At 39.6% G+C, this 23,629-nt stretch overlaps 2 protein-coding genes across 2 annotated transcripts; one reads left to right on the top strand and one right to left on the bottom strand.

Moving 5' to 3' along the window:
• LOC109879057 (transmembrane protein 150A-like) lies at window positions 1-12,586 on the bottom strand. Its single transcript, XM_020471246.2, has 8 exons — window positions 12,461-12,586; window positions 10,388-10,597; window positions 6,498-6,545; window positions 5,805-5,867; window positions 5,432-5,499; window positions 4,455-4,585; window positions 2,318-2,495; window positions 1-1,741 (listed from the first exon to the last, which is right to left on the bottom strand). Exons 2-8 carry the CDS (start codon window positions 10,450-10,452, stop codon window positions 1,554-1,556), a joined length of 741 nt encoding a protein of 246 aa, XP_020326835.1. The 5' UTR covers window positions 10,453-10,597; window positions 12,461-12,586; the 3' UTR covers window positions 1-1,553.
• zgc:110319 (NifU family protein) lies at window positions 11,334-23,129 on the top strand. Its single transcript, XM_020471245.2, has 8 exons — window positions 11,334-11,673; window positions 12,291-12,391; window positions 12,474-12,609; window positions 15,138-15,204; window positions 15,574-15,685; window positions 18,007-18,070; window positions 21,035-21,209; window positions 21,744-23,129. Exons 1-8 carry the CDS (start codon window positions 11,609-11,611, stop codon window positions 21,813-21,815), a joined length of 792 nt encoding a protein of 263 aa, XP_020326834.1. The 5' UTR covers window positions 11,334-11,608; the 3' UTR covers window positions 21,816-23,129.
• Window positions 23,130-23,629: the final 500 nt, after the last annotated feature.

A 23,629-nucleotide genomic window follows, 5' to 3' on the forward strand; every position in this document is an offset into this window, starting at 1 on the left:
TTTGATCTTACACACGTTTTATTATTTAATTATGCTTGGCAAATTACATTTCTTGGGATATTTCTAGCCTTATTTTCATACTGAATTAACCCACTGAGCACAGACATCAATTCCACATTGGTTCAACCAGTGTGTGCCCAGTGGGGATTGCTTTTGTCTATTTTTAATCTTGGTGATAGTCAGTTTGTCACTTTTTCTTTATCTTAAAAGAATAAAGCTGTACCACGTTGTTAGAATGTAACCATGTAGTCCATGATATGTTGTTGTTGTAAAAGTCAATCATCATTGCACAAAAGCCCTGATTAGGAACACTGTAGAAAAGGAGACTGAATAGTAAGAAGAAGGGAACAAAGTATGACACCTTGCTAAGAAATTTGTTCTGTTCATAAAATGTTCAGTTACATTGTTTCTGGATAAATGATTGCTTATGTTCTGGTTCTTCTCTCATCTGACAGGAATGCAGTAGTACAACCAACTGTTCTGCCACCAGAAAGCTTTTCAGAATGATCTATCACAAATACAAAGATGGCTGTTCATTAATCAACCGCCACACCTGCCTCCTTCACACTACACCACCTGTTGTATCGCAGGTTTACAATCACCACTGGCTTCTCTTCTCACCACCCAGAAACAAATCAGCTACTTGATCATCTGTTTAACGTTAAGGCTGTCAGAAGAGATTGGGCTTAGATTCCATCGCAACATTACCCTTCAATACTTTACTTGGCAGACAATTACATTTTTATACAACAAGTAATTATGTTGTTGTTAACTGGTATACTTCAATAGCACAGTAATGCCACCAAGATGTCATGTTTTACACATATAGACAACATATTGAAAAAATAGCTAACAAACATCATTGAACATTCTCCATGGCCCATCAAATGATACATGTCACTTTGATCAATTCAGGACCTAGGAACAGAAATAGTGACTTTAGTGCTTACAGTGACTACTACTCAAATGCTGAGGTATTCTGGTATTGGTTCATCAGTGGCTATGAAGATTGTAGGATCAAGTTTTCCCTTTTGAAAGCATCCAGAAATACTCCCCAATACGAGGTACATTGATTTGGTGTGACAGTAAGAACTCCTCTTTCTGTTTTTCTTTAGGGGCTGCATAAGAACAATGTCAGCCCTGATTAAAAAAAAATAGAATAAATAAATAATCCTCAAAAATGAGAGTTGGTCCGGGAGCAAAGTCAAAGGTCAGATATATTATCCTCATGATGCCCCTATGTCAGTGTTTCCCAAACGGTGGGTCGTGGCCAATTCAGAGTCGTTTTTGATCGCAGCCAGACTGGGTCCTGGTTACAAACAATTGTTCCCTTTACATGGTTGGTCCAATTCCACAAGCTTTAGATCTGTCACAACAAAGAAAAGTTTGCAAACTACTGGGTCGTGTCATTAAGGCACACCGTAACAAAATGTTTTAAAATGACAATCAAGTCCAGCTAATCTCTCTCTGTTTCGGACCGGTTTCTTCCATTTCATGCCTAATGAACTAGACCCCAGTGTCTCTTACAGTAGCCAGCCCAGCATCTTCTCTCCTCAGGCTAGAAGGATAGGCTTCTCCTCATCTCTTTTCACCAGCAGCGTGGACAACATGGAGGAGGAGAAAAAACAGAACTCCACAGCAAAGCTGAGCTCAAACAGCTCCAGGTTGACACTCATTATCCACTCAAACACGGCAGCTGAGTGCTTGTACAGGTATTCCTCCTGTACAAACAAGATGGTGTCTAGAGGGGTCAGAGGTCAAGGAGGGGGGAACAGTAGTTGTTGGGTGACAGGTTGTGGCATACCCTCATCGAGTTTATGCTTATAGGAACCTACACATATGTTCCAAGGAAATACAATCTCTACAAGGCAAAAGACGTGGAAGTAATTAAAACATTACACATCAGTAAACAGATAAACACAGATAGGCATCCTCACTGTCAAGGTTCTTGCCAGTCTCTTGTTGTTATCCCCTACTACTTAGAACTGGGCCTTTCAGGGCCTGTGAGTGTTTGCAAAGTTGAAGTTGTATGGAAGTGGACACTCCTATTCTTGCATTGTTTTGTCCATATTATTTTCCTGAGTGTATGCACACCCAGCAATTTGACAGGTTCAGGGGTTATAAGCAGTTATGTAGTGAAGGGTAAACACAAACCTTTTTTTACACACTTTTTCCAGAAAAATGTATCCAAAGTATAGAGTATAGAGTTACTTTACTTCAGTGTTTAACCACCTTTTTGTTTTTACCACAACATTGCTGGTTATAAGAGTCTGGGTTCAGGACTTTGGTTATAGTATAAGTGCAGGTGAAAGGATACAGCCAATGGTGACAATGATCTGGACCACAGTAGAGGTGACCCGTGCAGGGTAGAGGAACCACTCCATCTGGGTCAGAACACACTTCCTTGTGAGCACTGTGAGGAGCAGACTATAGAAACAGATACACAGGAAGCTCACTGCAGCACCCAGGTAATGGGCCAGCTTCAGGTACTCGGGCTGGAGGAGAGAGGACAGACAGGTGACACTTAAATCAGGTAATCAGTTACCCTGGCTGGAGGAGAGGCTTGAGACAAGTTAACGTTTAGTCTAATTAACTTGTTCCAGTCGAGCTGCAAAACACAAAGCCAAAGCACTTGTCACACAATACTCAAATTCTACAATGATGGATATGTTTGGGTGACAGAACATTCTAGGAACTTCTGCTAAAGGGGAAGAGTACAGTTCACTGGAATTATGTGCCCGAGTCGGACATGTTTGAATGATGACAAACTTTCTGGGAACGTCTGTTAGAGGAAAAGAGTACAGTTCACTGTAAATCTGAGCCAGAGAAAATACCTTCCAGCTAGCACATAACGTTCTGAGAACCATATGTTTCTTAGAGCTTGGTGAGAGTGTGGTTGTCCTATGATTATTTTGCATACAACCTTCCCACAACTTTCTGAGAATGGTGCAGGATGGTTGCTTGGCTTTGGAACATTCAACACATTGAAGGAACTTGACAAAAAAAATACATTATTGGTTTGGTATTTTATTACTCTAACAGAATGTTTCCTAAAAGTTCACACATAGTTCCATTTAATTTCACTGTCGGTAATATTCTAGGTAATATTCTATGTAATATTCTAGGTAATATTCTAGGAATGTTACCCAACTGGTTTGACATTGGGAATGTTCTCAAATAGTTCAGACAATGTTAAGAACCAAGGTTATTCTGTTCGAATTTCAATACAATAGGTTTGAATCTCACTGATGCTGTGTCACAATACAAAAACAGATGTGTTTGCATGATTAATTCCAGAGGAAATTCATTTCCATGTGTCCTATCTGTGCTTGGAGTTCGATAAAGTTAACCCCCAAATAAGCTGACAGTGTTATTAAAAGTCTTATTACAACATTCACTGAATGTTTTAAGGAAGTTATTTAAAAACAAATCCAAATCACCTATAATTTCAGTTCTCAGAGCATTAACAAAACCTAGGAAAACTTTCAAGGAACCAGAGTAAAACGTTCTCAGAACCTCCCTGCAACCTAAAAATAAATGTTCCTAGAACAGGCAACATTTTTACTTCTGTTCTAAGAACATTTTTTTTTTAACTTTCCATTTTACAGGTCAAGAAACATATAGAAACATACACATAGCTTCGTTCACACAACCAATGTGAAACCAAAAACATACGTTCCCACAACTTCCAAGGAACCAAATGTGCGAGCTGGGCTGTTACCAGTACCTTTGCTAAAGAAGAGACAAAAGACTGTGCATGATCTTCTGAAGAATACATCTGACAAACTTGAAATAATTCAAACGTGAATTATCTGTCTACGTCTATGAAATAATGTCAAAAGGGTACACATTGACATGTCTATTTTTCTATTGTACTTTCCACTGATGTTCGGCCATCCGTAGGTATGTCTGCACACACTAACAAACCAACCAATTGTGTCATGGGTGTTTGTTTGCTTTTACTGACACTCCTCTCTTTGTTCACAATTCAAGATTTAATTGAACCGCAACTCAGGAGATATTTTTAACGTGCTTTGTCAGTGTCAGTAGAGTGTCAGTAAAGTGTCAGTAGAGTGTCAGTAGATTGTCAGTTCGAAGTACACTTTAAACTTGATTGACCTTTGTGTCTTTCTCTAACCTAGATATGAAGTATACTCATGGATTTAAAAGATGATTTAATACATGTGAAGTTCGGTCTAACCTTGCGTGCCAGACTACTACGTTTGTCCTTACACTTCACCCACTCTCGCCCTGTCGACAATGACAACAAACATCCTGAGGGGCCTCTGTGTCAGAGACTTTACTTGCTCGATGTCGCTGTCTACAAGCAGAATTCATTTTTGCAGTATCGTGTATAATACACCCTTGTTTTTTCTTTAAACACATACTTATAGTGAATTGCATGACACCCTGAGTAAGGATGAAACTACACTATATGTGCAGAAAGTACTTACGTTGCAGTTCCCAGCCACAAAGGCCCCGACAGCCGCCACTCCACCAAACACCAGGGCGATTCTACTGAGCATGGAGTGGACACTGTTCCTCTCCAAGATGTGAGCATGGTGGAAGATACAGAACACCATGACTAAAAAAATGGTTATTATAATGCATCTATAACATAGGGTAATTGGTCATTATAATGCATCTATAACATAGGGTAATTGGTCATTATAATGCATCTATAACATAGGGTAATTGGTCATTATAATGCATCTATAACATAGGGTAATTGGTCATTATAATGCATCTATAACATAGGGTAATTGGTCATTATAATGCATCTATAACATAGGGTAATTGGTCATTATAATGCATCTATAACATAGGGTAATTGGTCATTATAATGCATCTATAACATAGGGTAATTGGTCATTATAATGCATCTATAACATAGGGTAATTGGTCATTATAATGCATCTATAACATAGGGTAATTGGTCATTATAATGCATCTATAACATAGGGTAATTGGTCATTATAAAGCATCTATAACATAGGGTAATTGGTCATTATAAAGCATCTATAACATAGGGTAATTGGTTATTATAATGCATCTATAACATAGGGTAATTGATCAAATGTTCATAAGATGATTATTACATATATATACATTAGGTGCAATAACACATCTGATCTAAAACAATGTGACTGTATGGCTGTTATTGTTGTGTCATTTAATTACAATCAAGTCGTTAAAACTTTGGTTTTGGTAGATGTTTCCTCAGCAGGACAAACACGTTCGATAAGAAATCTGACATACCAAACCGTTTTAAGGGTGACCTTGAGGTAAAATAACATTAAGTACATTATGAGCACATACTCTAATACTATAATCTTTGTATCAGTATAGACATCTGCAGAGTGCATTGAGATCCAGTATGACCTGTGGATGTATACTATAGGGTGAGCAAACTGTACAACTACAAACTTACACAGAAATGAGCCAGCATTAAAGGTGGCTGTGAACAATGAGCTTTCTGGTAAGCTTGTTCCACTCGAGCTGCAGAACACAAGGCCAAAGCATGTGTAAGACACCATTATTTCACATCATACTGAAATTACCCAGTGACAATAATATTAAGATGACAGAGAACATTCTAGGAATGTCTCTTAAAAGCTGACTATGTGTTCTGATGTGAATTGAACAAATTATAATTTGTGAACTCAGTAAATTCACAAACTTCAAAATGGAGGTCCAATTTTAATTTGATTTTCTGAACTGAATGAGATGAAATAGTGTTAGTTGACCCTAACCTTGATATAGTGTTAGTTGACCCTAACCTTGATATAGTAGTATATGGTTACCTTATGGTTGGGACTTGACAACAAGCTATTGATGTATTGTCTCTGCAGTGGTTCCCAGGGGCCCTGAAAACAGAAAATAATCATTTTTACAGACCTTCTCTTTATCTATGGTGGTCTTCAACCCTGGTCCTGGAGGGGACAGGGTGTGGCATGCACACTTTTGTTACAGCCCAAAAGCAGCAACACACCTGATTCCACTAATTAAGTTGATGATTAGTTTTAATCAGGTGTGTTGGTGCTAGGCTAAAACAAATAGACTGCATACCCTGTGGATCTCCAGGACTAGGGTTGAACAACGCTGCTTTAGAAATACGGATGTATAGGATCTTAATTTGAGCCAGTTTGCTACAGCAGGAAAATAATCCTGCAGCAACAGTAAATGTGAAATATTATGTGGATTATAATTAATGGACATTTATGTAGGGATTGATACATTTTACGTAAAAGAAAATCAAGTCGGAAATGGAAAAGTGGAAATGACAAACTTCGAAGCCTATTTATACCTCAAATACACTACATGTTAATCATTTCCTGCACTGCAGGAAAGTTCTGCTGCAACAAGGTGATCAAATTAAGATCCTGCATCTGTATGCTTGTGTGAAATTAAAACAATGTATTTCATTGATATGGAATTGGCTGAAAGAACCAATCACAATGGTCTGTAGGAAATCTCAGAAACAGAACACAACGCACCAGTTGTTGAGGGAACACACATGGTCATAGCTGTACGCCAGGCCATACCTGAAACAACAAAACAAACACACTCATTTGATATGATTAAAGTGCCTAATTCTCTTAGCATGTATGGTTTTTCAATGTATAATATGATATAATATACGCTCCCATTAATGAACACTGAATACCCTGAGGATCAATAAGTAACCAGGAACTGATGTAGGTGACTAAGCAAAAGTACACAGATGTACGTGGTTTGAATATTATTAGCAGTCCTGTTACAAAGCCACACATATCCATATATGTGAATGCCTTTACAGGCAGTCAAGCAGTGTCAATAAGAAAGTACCAGACTGTACTGTGCCCTCTGAGGACAAACAAAAGGTTGAATCAAATGTCTCTACATGAACGAATAGAACCTTTTCCTTTATGCTGCACATCTAGTAACAATAGACAGAACTGTGCAGTGACTATTAAGCAATAAGGCCAGAGGAGGTGTGGTATATGACCAATATACCATGGCTAAGGGCTGCTCTTAAGCACAACCCAACACGGAGTGCCTAGAACAGCCCTTAGTCGTGGTATATTGGCCATATACCACGAACCCCCGAGGTGCCTTATTGCTATAATAAATTGGTTACCAACGTAATTAGAGCAGTAAAAATGAATGCTTTGTCATACACGTGGTATATGGTATGATATACCATGGGTGTCAGCTAATCAGCATTCAAGCCTCGAATGAACCACCCAGTTTATAATGAAGGTTAAATCATGTCTCACAATGTAGGAAGTGAAACAATTGGTTTATGTTTTGCATGTTGTGAGGTGGGCTCTAAGGTGGTGGCTCTGACTCTACAGGTATCCTAAATGTTCTTTCTGGAAAGTTCTGTTTGTCACATGCAGGTGGTCTAAGGGTATTTTCACAACACTTTCAACAAATCTTAATGAGGTTATGACATTTATATTGGAATCACTAGAACAACAATCACTTCCTGGTTTTAATAATCACGCATCTGTCACACCCTAATCTGTTTTCAACTGTCCTTGTGATTGTCTCCACCCCCTCCAGGTGTCGCTTATTTTTCCCCAGTGTATTTATCCCTGTGTTTCCTGTTGCTCTGTGCCAGTTCGTCTTGTATGTTTGTCAAGTCAACCAGTGCCTTGTGTCATGATAGTATCTGTGTGCTTAGAAGGTGGCAGTATCACCATGAAGGTGATTTTATAAGAAACATTAAAAAAAAAAATCCCACACTAACTAGGTTTTCATCCAACCTTCAAGTTTTAATGTCACATGCACAAGTGCAGTGAAATGCCTTTCTTGCGAAATCAAAACCCAACAATGCAATAATCAATAACAATGTCATAGAAAAAACCCCACGAGAAATAAGCAGAAATATGAAGAACACCGAGTAAGCACGCTAGCATATGATAAAGGGTCAGTTCCAATACCATATTTACAATGCGCAGCGATACTGGACTGATGGAGGTAGATATGTATAGGGGTAAGGTGACTAGGCAACGGGATATAAAATAGAGTAGCAGCAGCTTGTATGTGAGTGTGTGTAGAGTCAGTATAAATATATGCGAAGAAAGTACGTGTTGGAATAAAACATGACAGGCCTGATGGAAACAGAACACAAATATTGTTATAATAACCATCATATCGAAGTAAATCACAGACTCCTCAGGAAAGCACGCAGATTAAAGAAATTAACTAACTTCACAGGGTGGTGAAAGTGCAAAGTAATGAGCTTGATGATCCTTTCCAATAAATAGCGAGAGGTATTATTTTGGTGACATGATCGAGGCTTGGCTGCCGTTTGACAAATAAAAATAATCTTGCTCTTCAATCCATAATAATCTCATAATGTAGGCTATACGTTTGCTGTTGGTTAGAGAACAGGTGCCAATACCGGAGTAGGCACACTCGCTATATGACGCAACACTTTTTGTGAGAATACCATCAGTAGAGTGTAAAATGCGATGGAAACACATTTAACTCGTATTTTTTATTCGGTAGGCCCTACATGGGAATTGAATCGCAAAAGTTGTTTTTATGTGCACCACATCACACACAGATTTTTATCTGCAACAAGTCAATTTGATGGAAACATACAGTTGAAGTCAGAAGTTTACATACACTTAAAACCCGTTTCTCAACCACTCACAATTTTCTTGTTAAAAAACTATCATTTTGGCAAGTCGGGTAGGACATCTACTTTGTGCATGACACAAGTCATTTTTTCAACAATTGTTTACAGACAGATTATTTCACTGTATCACAATTCCAGTGGGTCAGACGTTTACATACACTGTTGACTGTGCCTTTAAACAGCTTGGAAAATTCCAGAAAATGATGTCATGGCTTTAGAAGCTTCTGATAGGCTAATTGACATCATTTGAGTCAATTGGAGGTGTACCTGTGGATGTATTTCAAGGCCAACCTGCAAACTCACTGCCTCTTTGCTTGATATCATTGGAAAATCAAAAGAAATCATCCAAGACCTCAGGAAAAAAACTGTAGACCTCCAGAAGTCTGGTTCATCTTTGGGAGCAATTTCCAAATGCCTGAAGGTACCAAGTTCATCTGTACAAACAATAGTATGCAAGTATAAACACCATGGGACCACGCAGCCATTATACTGCTCAGGAAGGAGACGTGTTCTGTCTCCAAGTACAAAAGTATCTGTATCCACATTAAAACAAGTCCTATATCGACATAACCTGAAAGGCCGCTCAGCAAGGAAGTAAGCCACTGCTACAAAAACCGCCATAAAAAAGCCAGACTACGGTTTGCAACTGCCGATGTGGACAAAAATGTTATTTTTGGCCCTCTTGTCTGATGAAACAAAAATAGAACTGTTTGGCCATAATGACCATCGTTATGTTTGGAGGAAAAAGGGCTTGCAAGCCGAAGAACACCATCCCAACCGTGAAGCACAGGGGTGGCAGCATCATGTTGTGGGGGTGCTTTGCTGCAGGTGGTGCTGGTGCACTTCACAAAATAGATGGTATCACGAGGGTGGAAAATTACGTGGATATATTGAAGCAACATCTTAAGACATCAGTCAGGAAGTTAAAGCTTGGTCGCAAACGGGACTTCCAAATGGACAATGACCCCAAGCATACTTCCAAAGTTGTGGCAAAATGTCTTAAGGACAACAAAGTTATGGTATTGGAGTGGCCATCAAAGCCCTGACCTCATTCCTAGAAAAAAATGTGTGGGAAGAACTGAAAAAGTGTGTGTGAGCAAGGAGGCCTACAAACCTGACTCAGTTACACCAGCTCTGTCAGGAGGAATGGGACAAAATTCACCTAACTTATTGTGGGAAGCTTGTGGAAGGCTACCTGAAACGTTTGACCCAAATTAAACAATTTAAAGGCAATGCTACCAAATACTAATTGAGTGTATGTAAACTTCTGAACCACTGGGAATGTGATGAAAGAAATAAAAGCTTAAATCAATAATTCTTTACTATTATTGTGACATTTCACATTCTTAAAATAAAGTGGTGATCCTAACTGACCTAAGACTGGGAATATTTACTAGGATAAAATGTCATGAATTGTGAAAAACTGATTTTAAATGTATTTGGCTAAGGTGTATATAAACTTCCGACTTCAACTGTATCTAGTGGGAAAATGCGCAATTGTTTTTATGCAAATGTTTGAATATTCGCATGAAAATCTGTCACCAATTGGATGTCAACCTAGCTATAGTAATCATGAGACCATGTGAATTATGAGATTAATGGAAAAACAAAATACTGGTATATACAATGCACTTTACTTTTTTTTTGCACAGTATTTACATGTGACAAATCTAAGTGAAGTAGCTCAAGTACATGTTATTTAAGGTCTTATGAAAGATTAGAAAGAAAATATAGATATATTCTTGTTTAACTTACGTCACCCAGGTTCCAATGAGAGACACTAAGGAGAGGGAGATGGGGAGTAGACTCCAGAGGACCATGTCTTGGTAGTTCGGTGAGAGAGACCAGCAGCAGTAGAAGTACAGTGGGGACGCTCCGGGTCCAGACACCGTCGGTCTCAGTCTGGCACTGTGAGATTCCTCCTTCAGCAGAGTCAGTCATCCACACAAATGGCACCACCTTGTCCTGTCAGAGGGCAGATGTGAGGAAACACAGGGAGGGCCCGCTTGACGCCATCCTACTGTTTGTTTTAAGTTACATAGCACACCCTGCACAGGCTGCATAGCTGTTAAACTCATGTTCCCCCAGTGGCCGTTCAGAGCTCTCCTGTACATTGCTTAGATTAAACTTAAATTTAAACTTGAACTTTCAGAACCCATTGTCCTTTATGGTTGTGAGGTCTGGGGTCTGCTTACCAACCAAGAAGTCACAAAATGGGACAATCACCAAATTGAGACTGCATGCAGAATTCTGCAAAAATATGCGTGTACAATGTAAAACACCAAATAATGCATGCATAGCAGAATTAGGCCGATTTAACAGAAAAGAGCTGTTAAATTCTACAACCACCTAAAAGGAAATGATTCCCAAACCTTCCATATCAAAGAGAGATGAACCTGGAGAAGCGGACCTGGTGCTCCGTTCACGAACACAAACAGATCCCACAGTGCCCCAATCAAATCATGATATATATATATATATATATATATATAAAATATTACAAAATCCCCCTTTTATCATTGCATACAGCACAAACAGATCATTGATTCATTCTCAGTAGTGGCTGGCCATTTAGATTTTCTATTTAACCTTTATTAAACTAGGCAAGTCAGTTAAGAACAAATTCTTATTTACAATGCCGGCCTACCCATAACCTGGACGACGCTGGGCCAATTGTGCGCCGCCCAATCATGACCGTTGTGATACAGCCTGGAATCAAACCATGGTCTGTAGTGACACCTCTAGCACTGAGAGGCAGTGCCTTAGACCGCTGCGCCACTCGGGAGACAATATTTGTACTTCGAGAGTATCTATAAGCTATATAGTTTGAATTGATGTTTGTTTATTGTAATGAATAAGAACATTTACTTATCAAACTAACGATTAAAAAGGTAATTGTGGAGCAATTGGAATCTATTTCAAACAGGATATGTGAAGCCAGCTGTGTGTTGGGTCCTCACTTTAAAAACAAATGAAATGGCTGCCCGCATAAGATGGAGTCTTCAACGGTTGATTCAGTCACGAAATACATCACATTTTAGGTTTGAGCTTCTACTAATATAACATTCCTACGTGTGTATGTCAACGTAATGAAGGTATTGCTGTGAATTCAGCACGAGTGGCTGCCAATTTCCGTTAGGAATCTATGCTTGACCTAGCTAGTTAGCCAAGCTAACTGCGACATCGTTGTCAAACTTAATCGCCATCATGTTGCGCAGCCGATATTTCCCAAATTGTATACATATTAAAGTATATGAAGTAACGCATTTAACAACTCTGTTTGCCTGGCTATTGTTCCGTTAGCTTGCTAAACCTGTTATCAACTCGATTGCTTAAAGTTTGAAGTAGCTAGCTAACTTTCTGAGAACCTAGCTAACGTTAGCTAGCTAAAACCTTTCTCAGTTACCAGTTTTGCAGTCGGGTCATTGCGGCATAGTCAAGCCTAATCGGTGACATTAGACAATCGTAGGTAGCTAGCTAGCCAACGTTAGATACGTTATCGTTTTTTCTTTGCTTGTTGACAAGGTCGCAAATTAATGACGCTTCAAGGCCATCCCGAAGTGGCAGGTTTGTAAGGACAAACCTGAGATAAACCCACTCAGTTGAATTAATCTCCAACCATCTAACTACATGACCTGACATGTACTGTCTGTTATAGGTTTCCAATTAAGACGAGAAACCAGTTCCACACACAATGCATTGGCCCGAACTACAGAAAAGTTCAACTTCTGCCCCTGACTGGACCCGCACAGTTCGTAGGTGAGAAACTGGCCTTTATTTTTTTTCTACACAAGAACCATTTAACATATGCTTGAAGGATGACCATACCATTATGTTTCAGTGCGACACTTGTCCATTCAGACACAGGACACACCAAACCCACGGAGCTTGAAGTTCATCCCTGGTAAGCCTGTGTTGGGGGTGGGGACCCTGGATTTCCCCTCTCCAAGCTCTGCAGAGTGCTCCTCCTTAGCCAGGTTAGTACTGTTGGATAACAGGAATTGTATTTTTTGAGCTATTGAAATATGATAGTAGCAAGAGTCTAAACAATGACCTGTAAACATGACGAAACCAGACAGTGTGAATAAACTTTTCAGAGCGTGTGAGAACCAGTGACGCTTATACACTGAGCAAGAGGACAAGTAAATTAGTGTCTAGTTTGAGAAACAGACGCCTCACAAGTCCTCAACTGGCAGCTTCATTAAATAGTACCAGCAAAACATCAGTCAACGTCAACGGTGAAGAGGCGACTCCAGGATGCTTAAACTAGACACTCCAATGTACTTGTCCTCTTGCTCAGTTGTGCACCGGGGCCTCACTTATCTTTCTATTCTGGTTAGGGCCAGTTTGCGCTGTTCTGTGAAGGGAGTAGTACACAGCGTTGTACGAGATATTCAGTTTCTTGGCAAATTCTCGCATGGAATAGCCTTCATTTCTCAGAACAAGAATAGACTGACGAGTTTCAGAAGAAAGTTATTTGTTTCTGGCCATTTTGAGCCTGTAATCGAACCCACAAATGCTGATGTTCCAGATACTCAACTGGTCTAAAGAAACCCAGTTTTATTGCATCTTTAAATCAGCACAACAGTTTTCAGCTGTGCTAACATATTTGTAAAGGGTTTTCTAATGATCAATTAGCCTTCTAAAATAATTAACTTGGATTAGCTAACACAATGTACCATTGGAACACAGGAGTGAGGGTTGCTGATAATGAGCCTTTGTACGCCTATGTTAAAAATCAGCCGTTTCCAGCTACAATAGTCATTTACAACATGAACAATGTCTACACTGTGTAGTTCTGATCAATTTGATGTTATTTTAATGGACAAAAAGTTTGCTTTTCTTTCAAAAACAAGGACATTTCTAAATTACCCCAAACCTTTGAATAGTAGTGTATATATATATCAATGAAATTCAAATTGAAATTCAATTTTACGTTTCCCAAAACTTCTTGATGCACCCATCCCTTTAGCGGGATCATTTTCGTCAACATCCGCTGAATTGCAGAGTGCCAAATACAAATAAAATTACAAAAAATATTTAATTTTCATGAAATCACAAGTGCAATATAGCAAAACACAGCGTAGCTTGTTATTAATCCACCTGGCGTATCAGATTTCAAAAAAGCTTTTCGGCGAAAGCATACCAAGCGTTTATGTAAGGACATCTCTCTCAGCAGACAACATTAAACAGAAAAGCAGCAAAGTAGATTGGTCACAAAAGTCTGAAAAGCAATAAAATGAATTGCTTACCTTTTGATGATCTTCGGATGTTTGCACTCACGAGACTCCCAGTTACACAATAAATGTTCTTTGTTCCATAAAGATTATTTTTATATCAAAAATACCTCCATTTGGTTGGCGCGTTATGTTCAGAAATCCACAGGCTCGAGCGGTCACAACGGGGCAGACAAATTCCAAATAGTATCCGTGAAGTTCGTAGAAACATGTCAAATGTTTTTTATAATCAATCCTCAGGTTGTTTTTACAATATATAATCGATAATATTTAAACCGGACCTTAGCTTTTTCAATAGGAGTGAGAGAAAATGTCTGCTCCACTCCGTTGGCGCAGGCAAAACGCTGCCGGCACCCAGCCATCCACTGACGCGGTGGGATCTTTCACACTCATTTTTCAGAATAAAAGCCTGAAACTATGTCTAAAGACTGTTCATGTGGAATCCATAGGAAAAGGAATCTGGTTGATATCCCTTTTTAAATGGAAGGAAGGCATGCAATGGAACGGGGAGCATTCAAAATAAGAGGCACTTCCTAATTGGATTTTCCTCAGGTTTTCGCCTGCAATATCAGTTATGTTATACTCACAGACAATATTTTGACAGTTTTGGAAACTTGTGTTTTCTATCCTAATCTGACAATTATATGCATATTCTAGCTTCTGGGCCTGAGAAATAGGCAGTTTAATTTGGGTACGTTTTTCATCCAAACATCAAAATACTGCCCCCTACACTCAACAGGTTAATGTAATTAATACACTTCGTATAAGAAATCTAAATTCTCCAGGATTTGTTTTAAATCATTGACTTAAATCATTTCCAGTATAACTAGGCTGTCTGAACAGTGACATGGTCAGCCTGAAAGCCCAAGGGAATTTGATTTGATTAGGAATTTGAGGAATTGTTGCGTATTGAATTGTGAATTAAATAAATCTAATTTAACGAACATTGGAATTATCTCTGAATTCAAACACTGACCGGGAATTTGAATGGAAATAAATTGAATTTACAAGGGAGAGGGAATAAAATGAAATTTGAGAAATTAACCCCATTTCTGTATTTATTTCTTAGTTGTATTGGTTTACTGTACTGATTAGCCTAAGTTAGTTCTTTGCGTGCCTCAAGTCAGAATAAATAAAAGTGCAATGAGCATCTCCACTTTGTTCTGTTCTGAGCACCATGTGGATTATAGATCATAGATATTACTGTACATACTAACATGAAATGTTTGACATGGACCATTCTTGGTTGCCGCTCCTTGGTTGCACAGGGACCTGTTCGGAATCGAAGGAGTGAAAAGTGTGTTCTATGGTCCTGACTTCATCACAGTGACCAAGGTACAGAATAAATAAACCTCATCTACCTTCCCTTTCATTTTACCAACCCTATCCACTTACTCTGGGATATGGTGTGCCATTATAAGACCATAATAACTGAATGTATCATGTCACAAATAAAAGTAACTTTATGATTCAATACATGTCCCAATTCTCCACCCTTCTCCCAAAGTGTGCACTTGCACACTCCTTGTTGTGGATTTAAAAGCATAGGATTAGTACTGTATAAGCATTGACAGGAGGGAGTTTTCACTATTGCTAAATCCATGCAAGAAAGTGTGCAAGGGTACATTTTGAGAGGGCTGGTGAATCAGGGCCCAGCCATGTTCATTTACCAGGCCTTTGCATGTTTTGTGTTGCCCTTCCCAGGCAGATGATGATGTGGAGTGGACGGACATCAAGCACCATGCCATGGATGCTATCACTAAGTTCTTTGACAGTGGAGACCCCATAACCACTGGGGTTACCCACCATGAGAGCAGTGAGTTTGACAGGAACAAAGCTCTTCTTCATTTGAGTGTGGAGTGCTACACTGGTCAGCTTTTTGGAGTCGCACCCGCTCCAGCCACATCAATTCCAAGTCTCACCCAATATCTGACATCAGGACAGATTTTTTTCTCCGCCACCAGCATAGAATTGTTCCGAAAGCCGATCCGTGACCCGCCAAAAAACAATAATGCAGTGCCTTCGGGAAGTATTCAGACCCGTTGACTTTTTCCACGTTTTGTTACGTTAGACTTACTCTAAAATGTATTACATTGTTTTTCCCCCTCATTAATCTATACACAATACCCAATAATGACAAAGCAAAAACAGGTTTTTAGAAACGTTTGCAAATTTATAAAATAAAAAGGAAATGTCACATTTACAAAAGTATTCAGACCCTTTACTCAGTACTTTGTTGAAGCACCTTTGGCAGTGATTACATTATTGAGTCTTCTTGGGTATGACGCTACAAGCTTGGCATACCTGTATTTTGGGAGTTTCTCCCATTCTTCTCTGCAGGTCCGCTCAATCTGTCAGTTTGGATGGGGAGCGTTGCTGCACAGCAATTTCTGGGTCTGTCCAGATATGTTCGATCGGGTTCAAGTCCGGGCTCTGGCTTGGCCATTCAGAGACTCGTCCTGAAGCCACTCCTGTGTTGTCTTGGCTGTGTGCTTAGGGTCGTTGTCCTGTTGGAAGGTGAACCTTTGCCCCAGTCTGAGGTCCTGAGCGCTCTTGACCTGGTTTTCATCAAGGATTTCTCTGTACTTTGCCTCAATCCTGACTAGTCTCCCAGTCCCTGCCGCTGAAAAAGAGGCATGCTGCCACCACCATGCTTCACCGTAGGGATGGTTCCAGGTTTCCTCCAGACGTGACACTTTGCATTCAGGCCAAAGAGTTCAGTCTTGGTTTCATTAGACCAGAGAATCTTGTTTCTCATGGTCAGAGTCCTTTAGATGCCTTTTGGCAAACTCCAAGCAGGCTGTCATGTGCCTTTTACTGAGGAGTGGCTTCTGTCTGGACACTACCATAAAGGCCTGATTGGTGGAGTGCTGCAGAGATGGTTGTCCTGGAAGGTTCTCCAGTGGAACTCTAGAACTCTGTCAGAGTGACCATCGGGTTCTTGGTCGCCTACCTGACCATGGCCCTTCTCCCGATTGCTCAATTTGGCTTGGCGGCCAGCACTAGGAAGAGTCTTGGTGGTTCCAAACTTCTTCCATTTAAGAATGATGGAGGCCACTGTGTTCTTGGGAACAATCAGTGCTGCAGACATTTTGCTGTCTTGTAGCTCTACGGACAATTCCTTTGACCTCATAGCTTGGTTTTTGCTCTGACAAGCACTGTCAACTGGGACCTTATATAGACAGGTGTGTGCCTTTCCAAATCATGTCCAATCAATTACATTTACCACAGGTGGACTCCTCCAATCAAGTTGTAGAAACATCTCAATGATGATCAATGGAAACAGGATGCACTTGAGCTCCATTTTGAGTCTCATAGCAACTTGTTTTTGCTTTGTCATATGGGGTATTGTGTGTAGATTGTTTAAATAATCCAATAGTTTAATTAAAACTTAAACAATTCCCAGAATTGAATAGGCTATAGGCTGCAAAAATAGCCTACGTCTATTATTAGGTAGGCTATTGGCTACTCAAACTTTTAAAAGCGGCACTGGATTATACTTGATATGGCCTGAGTTTGGTCTAAATGTATGCCTGAATGAATGTAATGATTAACAGAATTATTGTAAACAAATGCCTGCTTGCACTTTTGTGGACTGTGTCCATCTACCGTGTTGTCCTCCTTGTCCACAATGACTACAAAATCCTTCCAAACTGGATTTGACTCGGGTAGCACCTGTATTTCATCATCATAAACGTTCTTATTATTTCTACTGTTAGGTTTGCCATTTTCACATGAGCTAGGAGTCAGGGAAAATAAACTTGACAACGTATTGTCGTGTGGCAGAAGGGAATATAAACTCTGCACGTGGACAAATTATGTTTCAACACCACACAAATAGGCTAATAATGGGGAGAGTTACCTGCTCCACTGTCTCGCTGCGTGGCTGGTAACCTTCGCTATGTCTGCCTCACTGTGCACATAGCCTAATGAAATTCACAACACAATTCAACACAAGTTCATGGATTGGTAAAAAAAAGAGGATCTTGATTTAAAACGTTTCCGACCGCAATATAATTGTGCTCAGCCGACCCGTGGGTTGATAGAATGTTTTCATTCTACCCGCCAACGGACTTTTTTTTTTGTATGTTTGTTTCTTGGAATTATGAACTTTTCAACATGCTGTTCCTGTCTTAGGTCACTCTGAAGATGATGATGAAATTGTTTCAATGATAAAGGAGCTCCTAGATACACGGATCAGGTAAAATCCTCACATACTATTAGTATGATCAGTCTGTCACTCTCATAATGTTTTGCTGTAGATACATGGATCAGGTAAAATCCTCACATACTATTAGTATGATCAGTCTGTCACTCTCATAATGTTTTGCTGTAGATACATGGATCAGGTAAAATCCTCACATACTATTAGTATGATCAGTCTGTCACTCTCATAATGTTTTGCTGTAGATACATGGATCAGGTAAAATCCCCACATACTATTAGTATGATCAGTCTGTCACTCATGATGTTTTGCTGTAGATACAGTGGGGCAAAAAAGTATTTAGTCAGCCACCAATTGTGCAAGTTCTCCCACTAAAAAAGATGAGAGGCCTGTAAATTTTTATCATAGGTACACTTCAACTATGACAGACAAAATGAGAAAGAAAATTCAGATAATCACATTGTAGGATTTTTAATGAATTTATTTGCAAATTATGGTGGAAAATAAGTATTTGGTCACCTACAAACAAGCAAGATTTCTGGCTCTCACAGACCTGTACCTTCTTCTTTAAGAGGCTCCTCTGTCCTCCACTCGTTACCTGTATTAATGGCACCTGTTTGAACTTGTTATCAGTATAAAAGACACCTGTCCACAACCTCAAACAGTCACACTCCAAACTCCACTATGGCCAAGACCAAAGAGCTGTCAAAGGACACCTGAAACAAAATTGTAGACCTGCACCAGGCTGGGAAGACTGAATCTGCAATAGGTAAGCAGCTTGGTTTGAAGAAATCAACTGTGGGAGCAATTATTAGGAAATGGAAGACATACAAGACCACTGATAATCTCCCTCGATCTGGGGCTCCACGCAAGATCTCACCCCTTGGGGTCAAAATGATCACAAGAACGGTGAGCAAAAATCCCAGAACCACACGGGGGGACCTAGTGAATGACCTGCAGAGAGCTGGGACCAAAGTAACAAAGCCTACCATCAGTAACACACTACGGCGCCAGGGACTCAAATCCTGCAGTGCCAGACATATCCCCCTGCTTAAGCCAGTACATGTCCAGGCCCGTCTGAAGTTTGCTAGAGAGCATTTGGATGATCCAGAAGAAGATTGGGAGAATGTCAGATGAAACCAAAATATAACTTTTTGGTAAAAACTCAACTCGTCGTGTTTGGAGGACAAAGAATGCTGAGTTGCATCCAAAGAACACCATACCTACTGTGAAGCATCATGCTTTGGGGCTGTTTTTCTGCAAAGGGACCAGGACGACTGATCCGTGTAAAGGAAAGAATGAATGGGGCCATGTATCGTGAGATTTTGAGTGAAAACCTCCTTCCATCAGCAACGGCATTGAAGATGAAACGTGGCTGGGTCTTTCAGCATGACAATGATCCCAAACACACCGCCCGGGCAACGGAGTGGCTTCGTAAGAAGCATTTCAAGGTCCTGGAGTGGCCTAGCCAGTCTCCAGATCTCGACCCCATAGAAAATCTTTGGAGGGAGTTGAAAGTCCGTGTTGCCCAGCAACAGCCCCAAAGCATCACTGCTCTAGAGGAGATCTGCATGGAGGAATGGGCCAAAATACCAGCAACAGTGTGTGAAAACCTTGTGAAGACTTACAGAAAACGTTTGACCTCTGTCATTGCCAACAAAGGGTATATAACAAAGTATTGAGAAACTTTTGTTATTGACCAAATACTTATTTTACACCATAATTTGCAAATAAATTCATTAAAAATCCTACAATGTGATTTTCTGGATTTTCTTCCTTCTCATTTTGTCTGTCATAGTTGAAGTGTACCTATGATGAACATTACAGGCCTCATCTTTTTAAGTGGGAGAACATGCACAATTGGTGGCTGACTAAATACTTTTTTGCCCCAATGTACATGGATCAGGTAAAATCCACACATTCTCTCAGTATGGTGATTGTGTTTTACTGACAATATTTTGTTAATCTAGTACAGTGTTTTCAAACTCCGGTCCTCCAGTACCCCCAACAGCAGACATGTTTGTTGTAGCCCCTGACACCGACGACCGGGTAGGCGTGCTTTGCACCGGGTGAAAGTTGATTGCATTTATTTTGGAACCGGGCTGCCTCCCAGGGTGAGCCATTTGCAGCGTTTAAAGCCCTCGGCGAAGTAGGCTCAAAACAAAAGTTACAGTGCATTCGGAAAGTATTCAGACCCCTTGACGTTTTCCACATGTTACATTAGTCTTACAAATAAATTTAATTAATTTTAGAATAAGGCTGTAACATAACAAAATGTGGAATGCACTGTGAGTAATTAAGCATGTTGAGTAATGCAAAAGTGATTGCTTTTGATAAAAACACTGTCTTCCCAATAAAAACTAGAAAATTGAAACATATATACATATTAAAGAGATGTATGTTTCTGGACAATGCACCGTGCTGCCTTGTTGACAACATGACCGAGTGGTGCAGATTACTGTTCCATTTGAGCAGGGTGCCCCTCCCTCACCTCTTTTCCTCATGCCATGTGCCATAGACCGGTGCCCTGCGGCTCAGTAAAATCAAACCGGCCAGTTCAGGGCCTGATGATTAGTTGACAAGTTGAATCCAGTGTGCTTGTCCAAGGCTACAACAAAAATGTGTCCTGAAGGACTGGAGTTGGAGAACGCTGATCTAGTACAATATGACCCATTTGTGGAATCTGAGCCCTAGAGGCATCCTAGGAAGGTTTTGTCCACAGTCTAGATAAAGATGTTTTGGCTCTTCAAGCTAAATGCAATCTGGCAGATTGTTTGGACACTGAAGTTGTTCCACAAATAAATGATAGAAGTGATGTTGAAATGAAATATAGTCTATAATAATGCTATTGTCAAGGATTTCTCCTATCCCCTCCCCTCTTAAACTCCTCATCTTCCTCTCCATTCTTCTGTCCCTCCTAGTTTTTAATAACAATTGTAATAATACCTGTTATGTTGTTGAATGACAAACTAACCTGATAAGCCCTCCTGTCACACACAGGCCCACGGTGATGGAGGATGGCGGTGATGTCATCTTCAAGGGCTTTGAGAACGGCACGGTGAAGCTGAAGCTGGTTGGCTCATGCACCGGCTGCCCCAGCTCTACTGTCACCCTGAAGAATGGCATCCAGAACATGCTGCAGTTCTACATCCCTGAGGTGGATGACGTGGAACAGGTGAGAGGGTGAATACAAAGAGGGAGTAGGAGAAGAGGAGGAGGAGAGAGAAACGCACAGAGGCAGAAATAGGATGGAGAAGGAGTTGGAGGGGAATGGCGAGAGAGGAGTAGGAGTTAGAGGGGAATGGAGTGAGTACTAAATCATGAAGTTGGAACAGCATCTGCTTTGTGATGTCAAATCAAAGTGTATTGGCCACGTACACAGCTTAGCAGATGTTATATCGGGTGCAGCGAAATGCTTATGTTACTAACTCCTAACAATGCAGTAAAATGTCAAACAAGTTCAAAAATTACCAATAAATTTAAAAAAGAAATCAAGTAATGTCATAAGAATCCAATGAACAACCCAAATAACACTAACAGTAATGCAAATGTAATATTTATGTATATACACCGGATTCATTTATACAATATATATACTACAAATATGTACAGCAGTAGAGTGAGCTATGTCAAGACTCCAGTATATAAATAAATATGCAGTGTGTATAAAGTGTCAATTATAGCTGTTCTTTTTGTTTGGTGTCTGTAGGTGGAAGATGAAGTGGATCATGTGAATGCAAAGGTTTTCACCGAGTTGGAACGCAAGTTAGGAGACATATAAAACTTCTGTCAGCCCCCATGCCTATAGATAAACAGCCTGTTGTATAGATGCCTTGCAAACCAGGTAGATACTGCTTCCACTACCTTAGTGCAATGTTCATGTTTTAAAATAATATTCAGCATTGCCCTTTCAAAATACCAACTGTAGTGTGCTGTAGGCTGTTGTTTTTGTCTTTAATTTACTCAAATACTGTATATTACTGTTACAATGAAGCCAGGCCACACACTGACACATTTATACTGTTTGTCTCTTCCATTGTAAAGGCCGAAAACTCTGAAGACGGCAGTTATGTTATATATTTGATATTTATTTCTTTGCAGGTTGATTTACAAATTTACTTCATATGTTTAAAAAAATATATATATTCTCTGATGAAAGGACATTCTGTGATGGTTTGAGTTAAGGGATATGGTTTATATATATCCCTAGGCCAAGCATGACCAATTGTTTATATGAAATGATCACAAGATATTGCACAGTTAAAACGACAAAATGATTTAGCTGTATATGTTTCTTTGTGAATGCATTGTTCAGGAGTCTACACATAGTAATCACATTAACACATTTACATTTATGGCATGGGCACATGCTCATTTATATTTAATCTCTCGTGGAGAGACTACGTAAACAAATGGTATCATAGATATGTCAACGGGATGCGTGACATAACGAGCAGCATTCATTCTGTTGCTTGGGTTTTTCTTCACTGGTTATTTAGACACATCACGATTTTGTAGGTGTTGGCATCTTTCACATTTTGGAAGGAGAAGGGACATTTGGCCCATTTTGACTTGCCTGTAAATTGCAGAGAGAGTGGAGCTCTTCGTTCCGATTCTCGTTCTGCATCTTCTCCCAATACGTATGGACCCAGAACTTAATCGAGCATCTGACCAATTCCATAATACTTTAGTTCTGGGTTAACCAAGATTAATTTATATTTATCATATAGATTGCAGTACATCTACTCTTAAAGAAAGCTTTATGTGAAATACTGTGATAAATGTTGTGCAATGATTCAAGTTCTTTGAATGGATACTATCACCCATTCACTTGTATATGCATTGCAATTGTAACAGTTCCAGCTGCAATCTCATATTGCTGATACAGAAGTCCGAATCATACTAGTATCACAAAGGAAAATGTAATGGTTATTTTGTCCCATTCGTGGAATCATCTCGTTGTATTATTATATTGTTATTGTTTTCAGAAAACAAAACTTGTGGGAATAACCATTTGATATTGCTTTGCTGTCTTTATTGAGTTGATGTTGGAAACAATCAGATTTATCAAATAAAATTTGATTGATCACATACACATATTTAGCAGATGTTATTGCTGGTGTAGCAAAATGCTTGCGTTCCTAGATCTAACAGTGCAGTAGTATCTAACCATTCACGACAGTACACACGACTCCAAAAGTAAAATAACGGAGTTAAGAAATATATCAATATTAGGCTGGCATTGACTAAAATAAAGTATATACATATGAAATGAGTAAAGCAGTATGTAAACATCATTAAAGTGACCAGTGATTCTATGGATATAGGGCAGCAGCCTCTTAGGTGCAGGGTTGAGTAACCGGGTGGTAGCTGGCTAGGGATGGACATAGGCAATGCATATTATGCAATATTTTCCATATATTATTTCTCACACGGTATATTATCACACACTATCTTTAATATTTTCTCCAAGTTGCAGCAGTGATATTTCAAGGTTTTCATGGTTCATGTTTAGCCACAGGTCTATGATGAATCTTGTTACCGTGACCGTAAATGACCCCTGAACATATAACCAGAGAGGAAGAAGAGAAAGGG

Source organism: Oncorhynchus kisutch, linkage group LG4 (assembly GCF_002021735.2).
Source record: "Oncorhynchus kisutch isolate 150728-3 linkage group LG4, Okis_V2, whole genome shotgun sequence".
Taxonomy (NCBI): Eukaryota; Metazoa; Chordata; class Actinopteri; order Salmoniformes; family Salmonidae; genus Oncorhynchus; species Oncorhynchus kisutch.

Coding starts and splice junctions, on each gene's coding strand:
- LOC109879057 (XM_020471246.2), bottom strand. CDS start 10,452: ATGGTCCTCTGGAGTCTACTCCCCATCTCCCTCTCCTTAGTGTCTCTC. Junction 6,546..10,387: donor CTCATTGGAACCTGGGTGAC/GTAAGTTAAACA, acceptor TTGTTGTTTCAG/GTATGGCCTGGCGTACAGCT. Junction 4,586..5,431: donor TAATGCTGGCTCATTTCTGT/GTAAGTTTGTAG, acceptor CCATTTTTTTAG/TCATGGTGTTCTGTATCTTC.
- zgc:110319 (XM_020471245.2), top strand. CDS start 11,609: ATGGCTGCCCGCATAAGATGGAGTCTTCAACGGTTGATTCAGTCACGA. Junction 12,610..15,137: donor GAGTGCTCCTCCTTAGCCAG/GTTAGTACTGTT, acceptor TTGGTTGCACAG/GGACCTGTTCGGAATCGAAG. Junction 15,686..18,006: donor GGTTACCCACCATGAGAGCA/GTGAGTTTGACA, acceptor TTCCTGTCTTAG/GTCACTCTGAAGATGATGAT.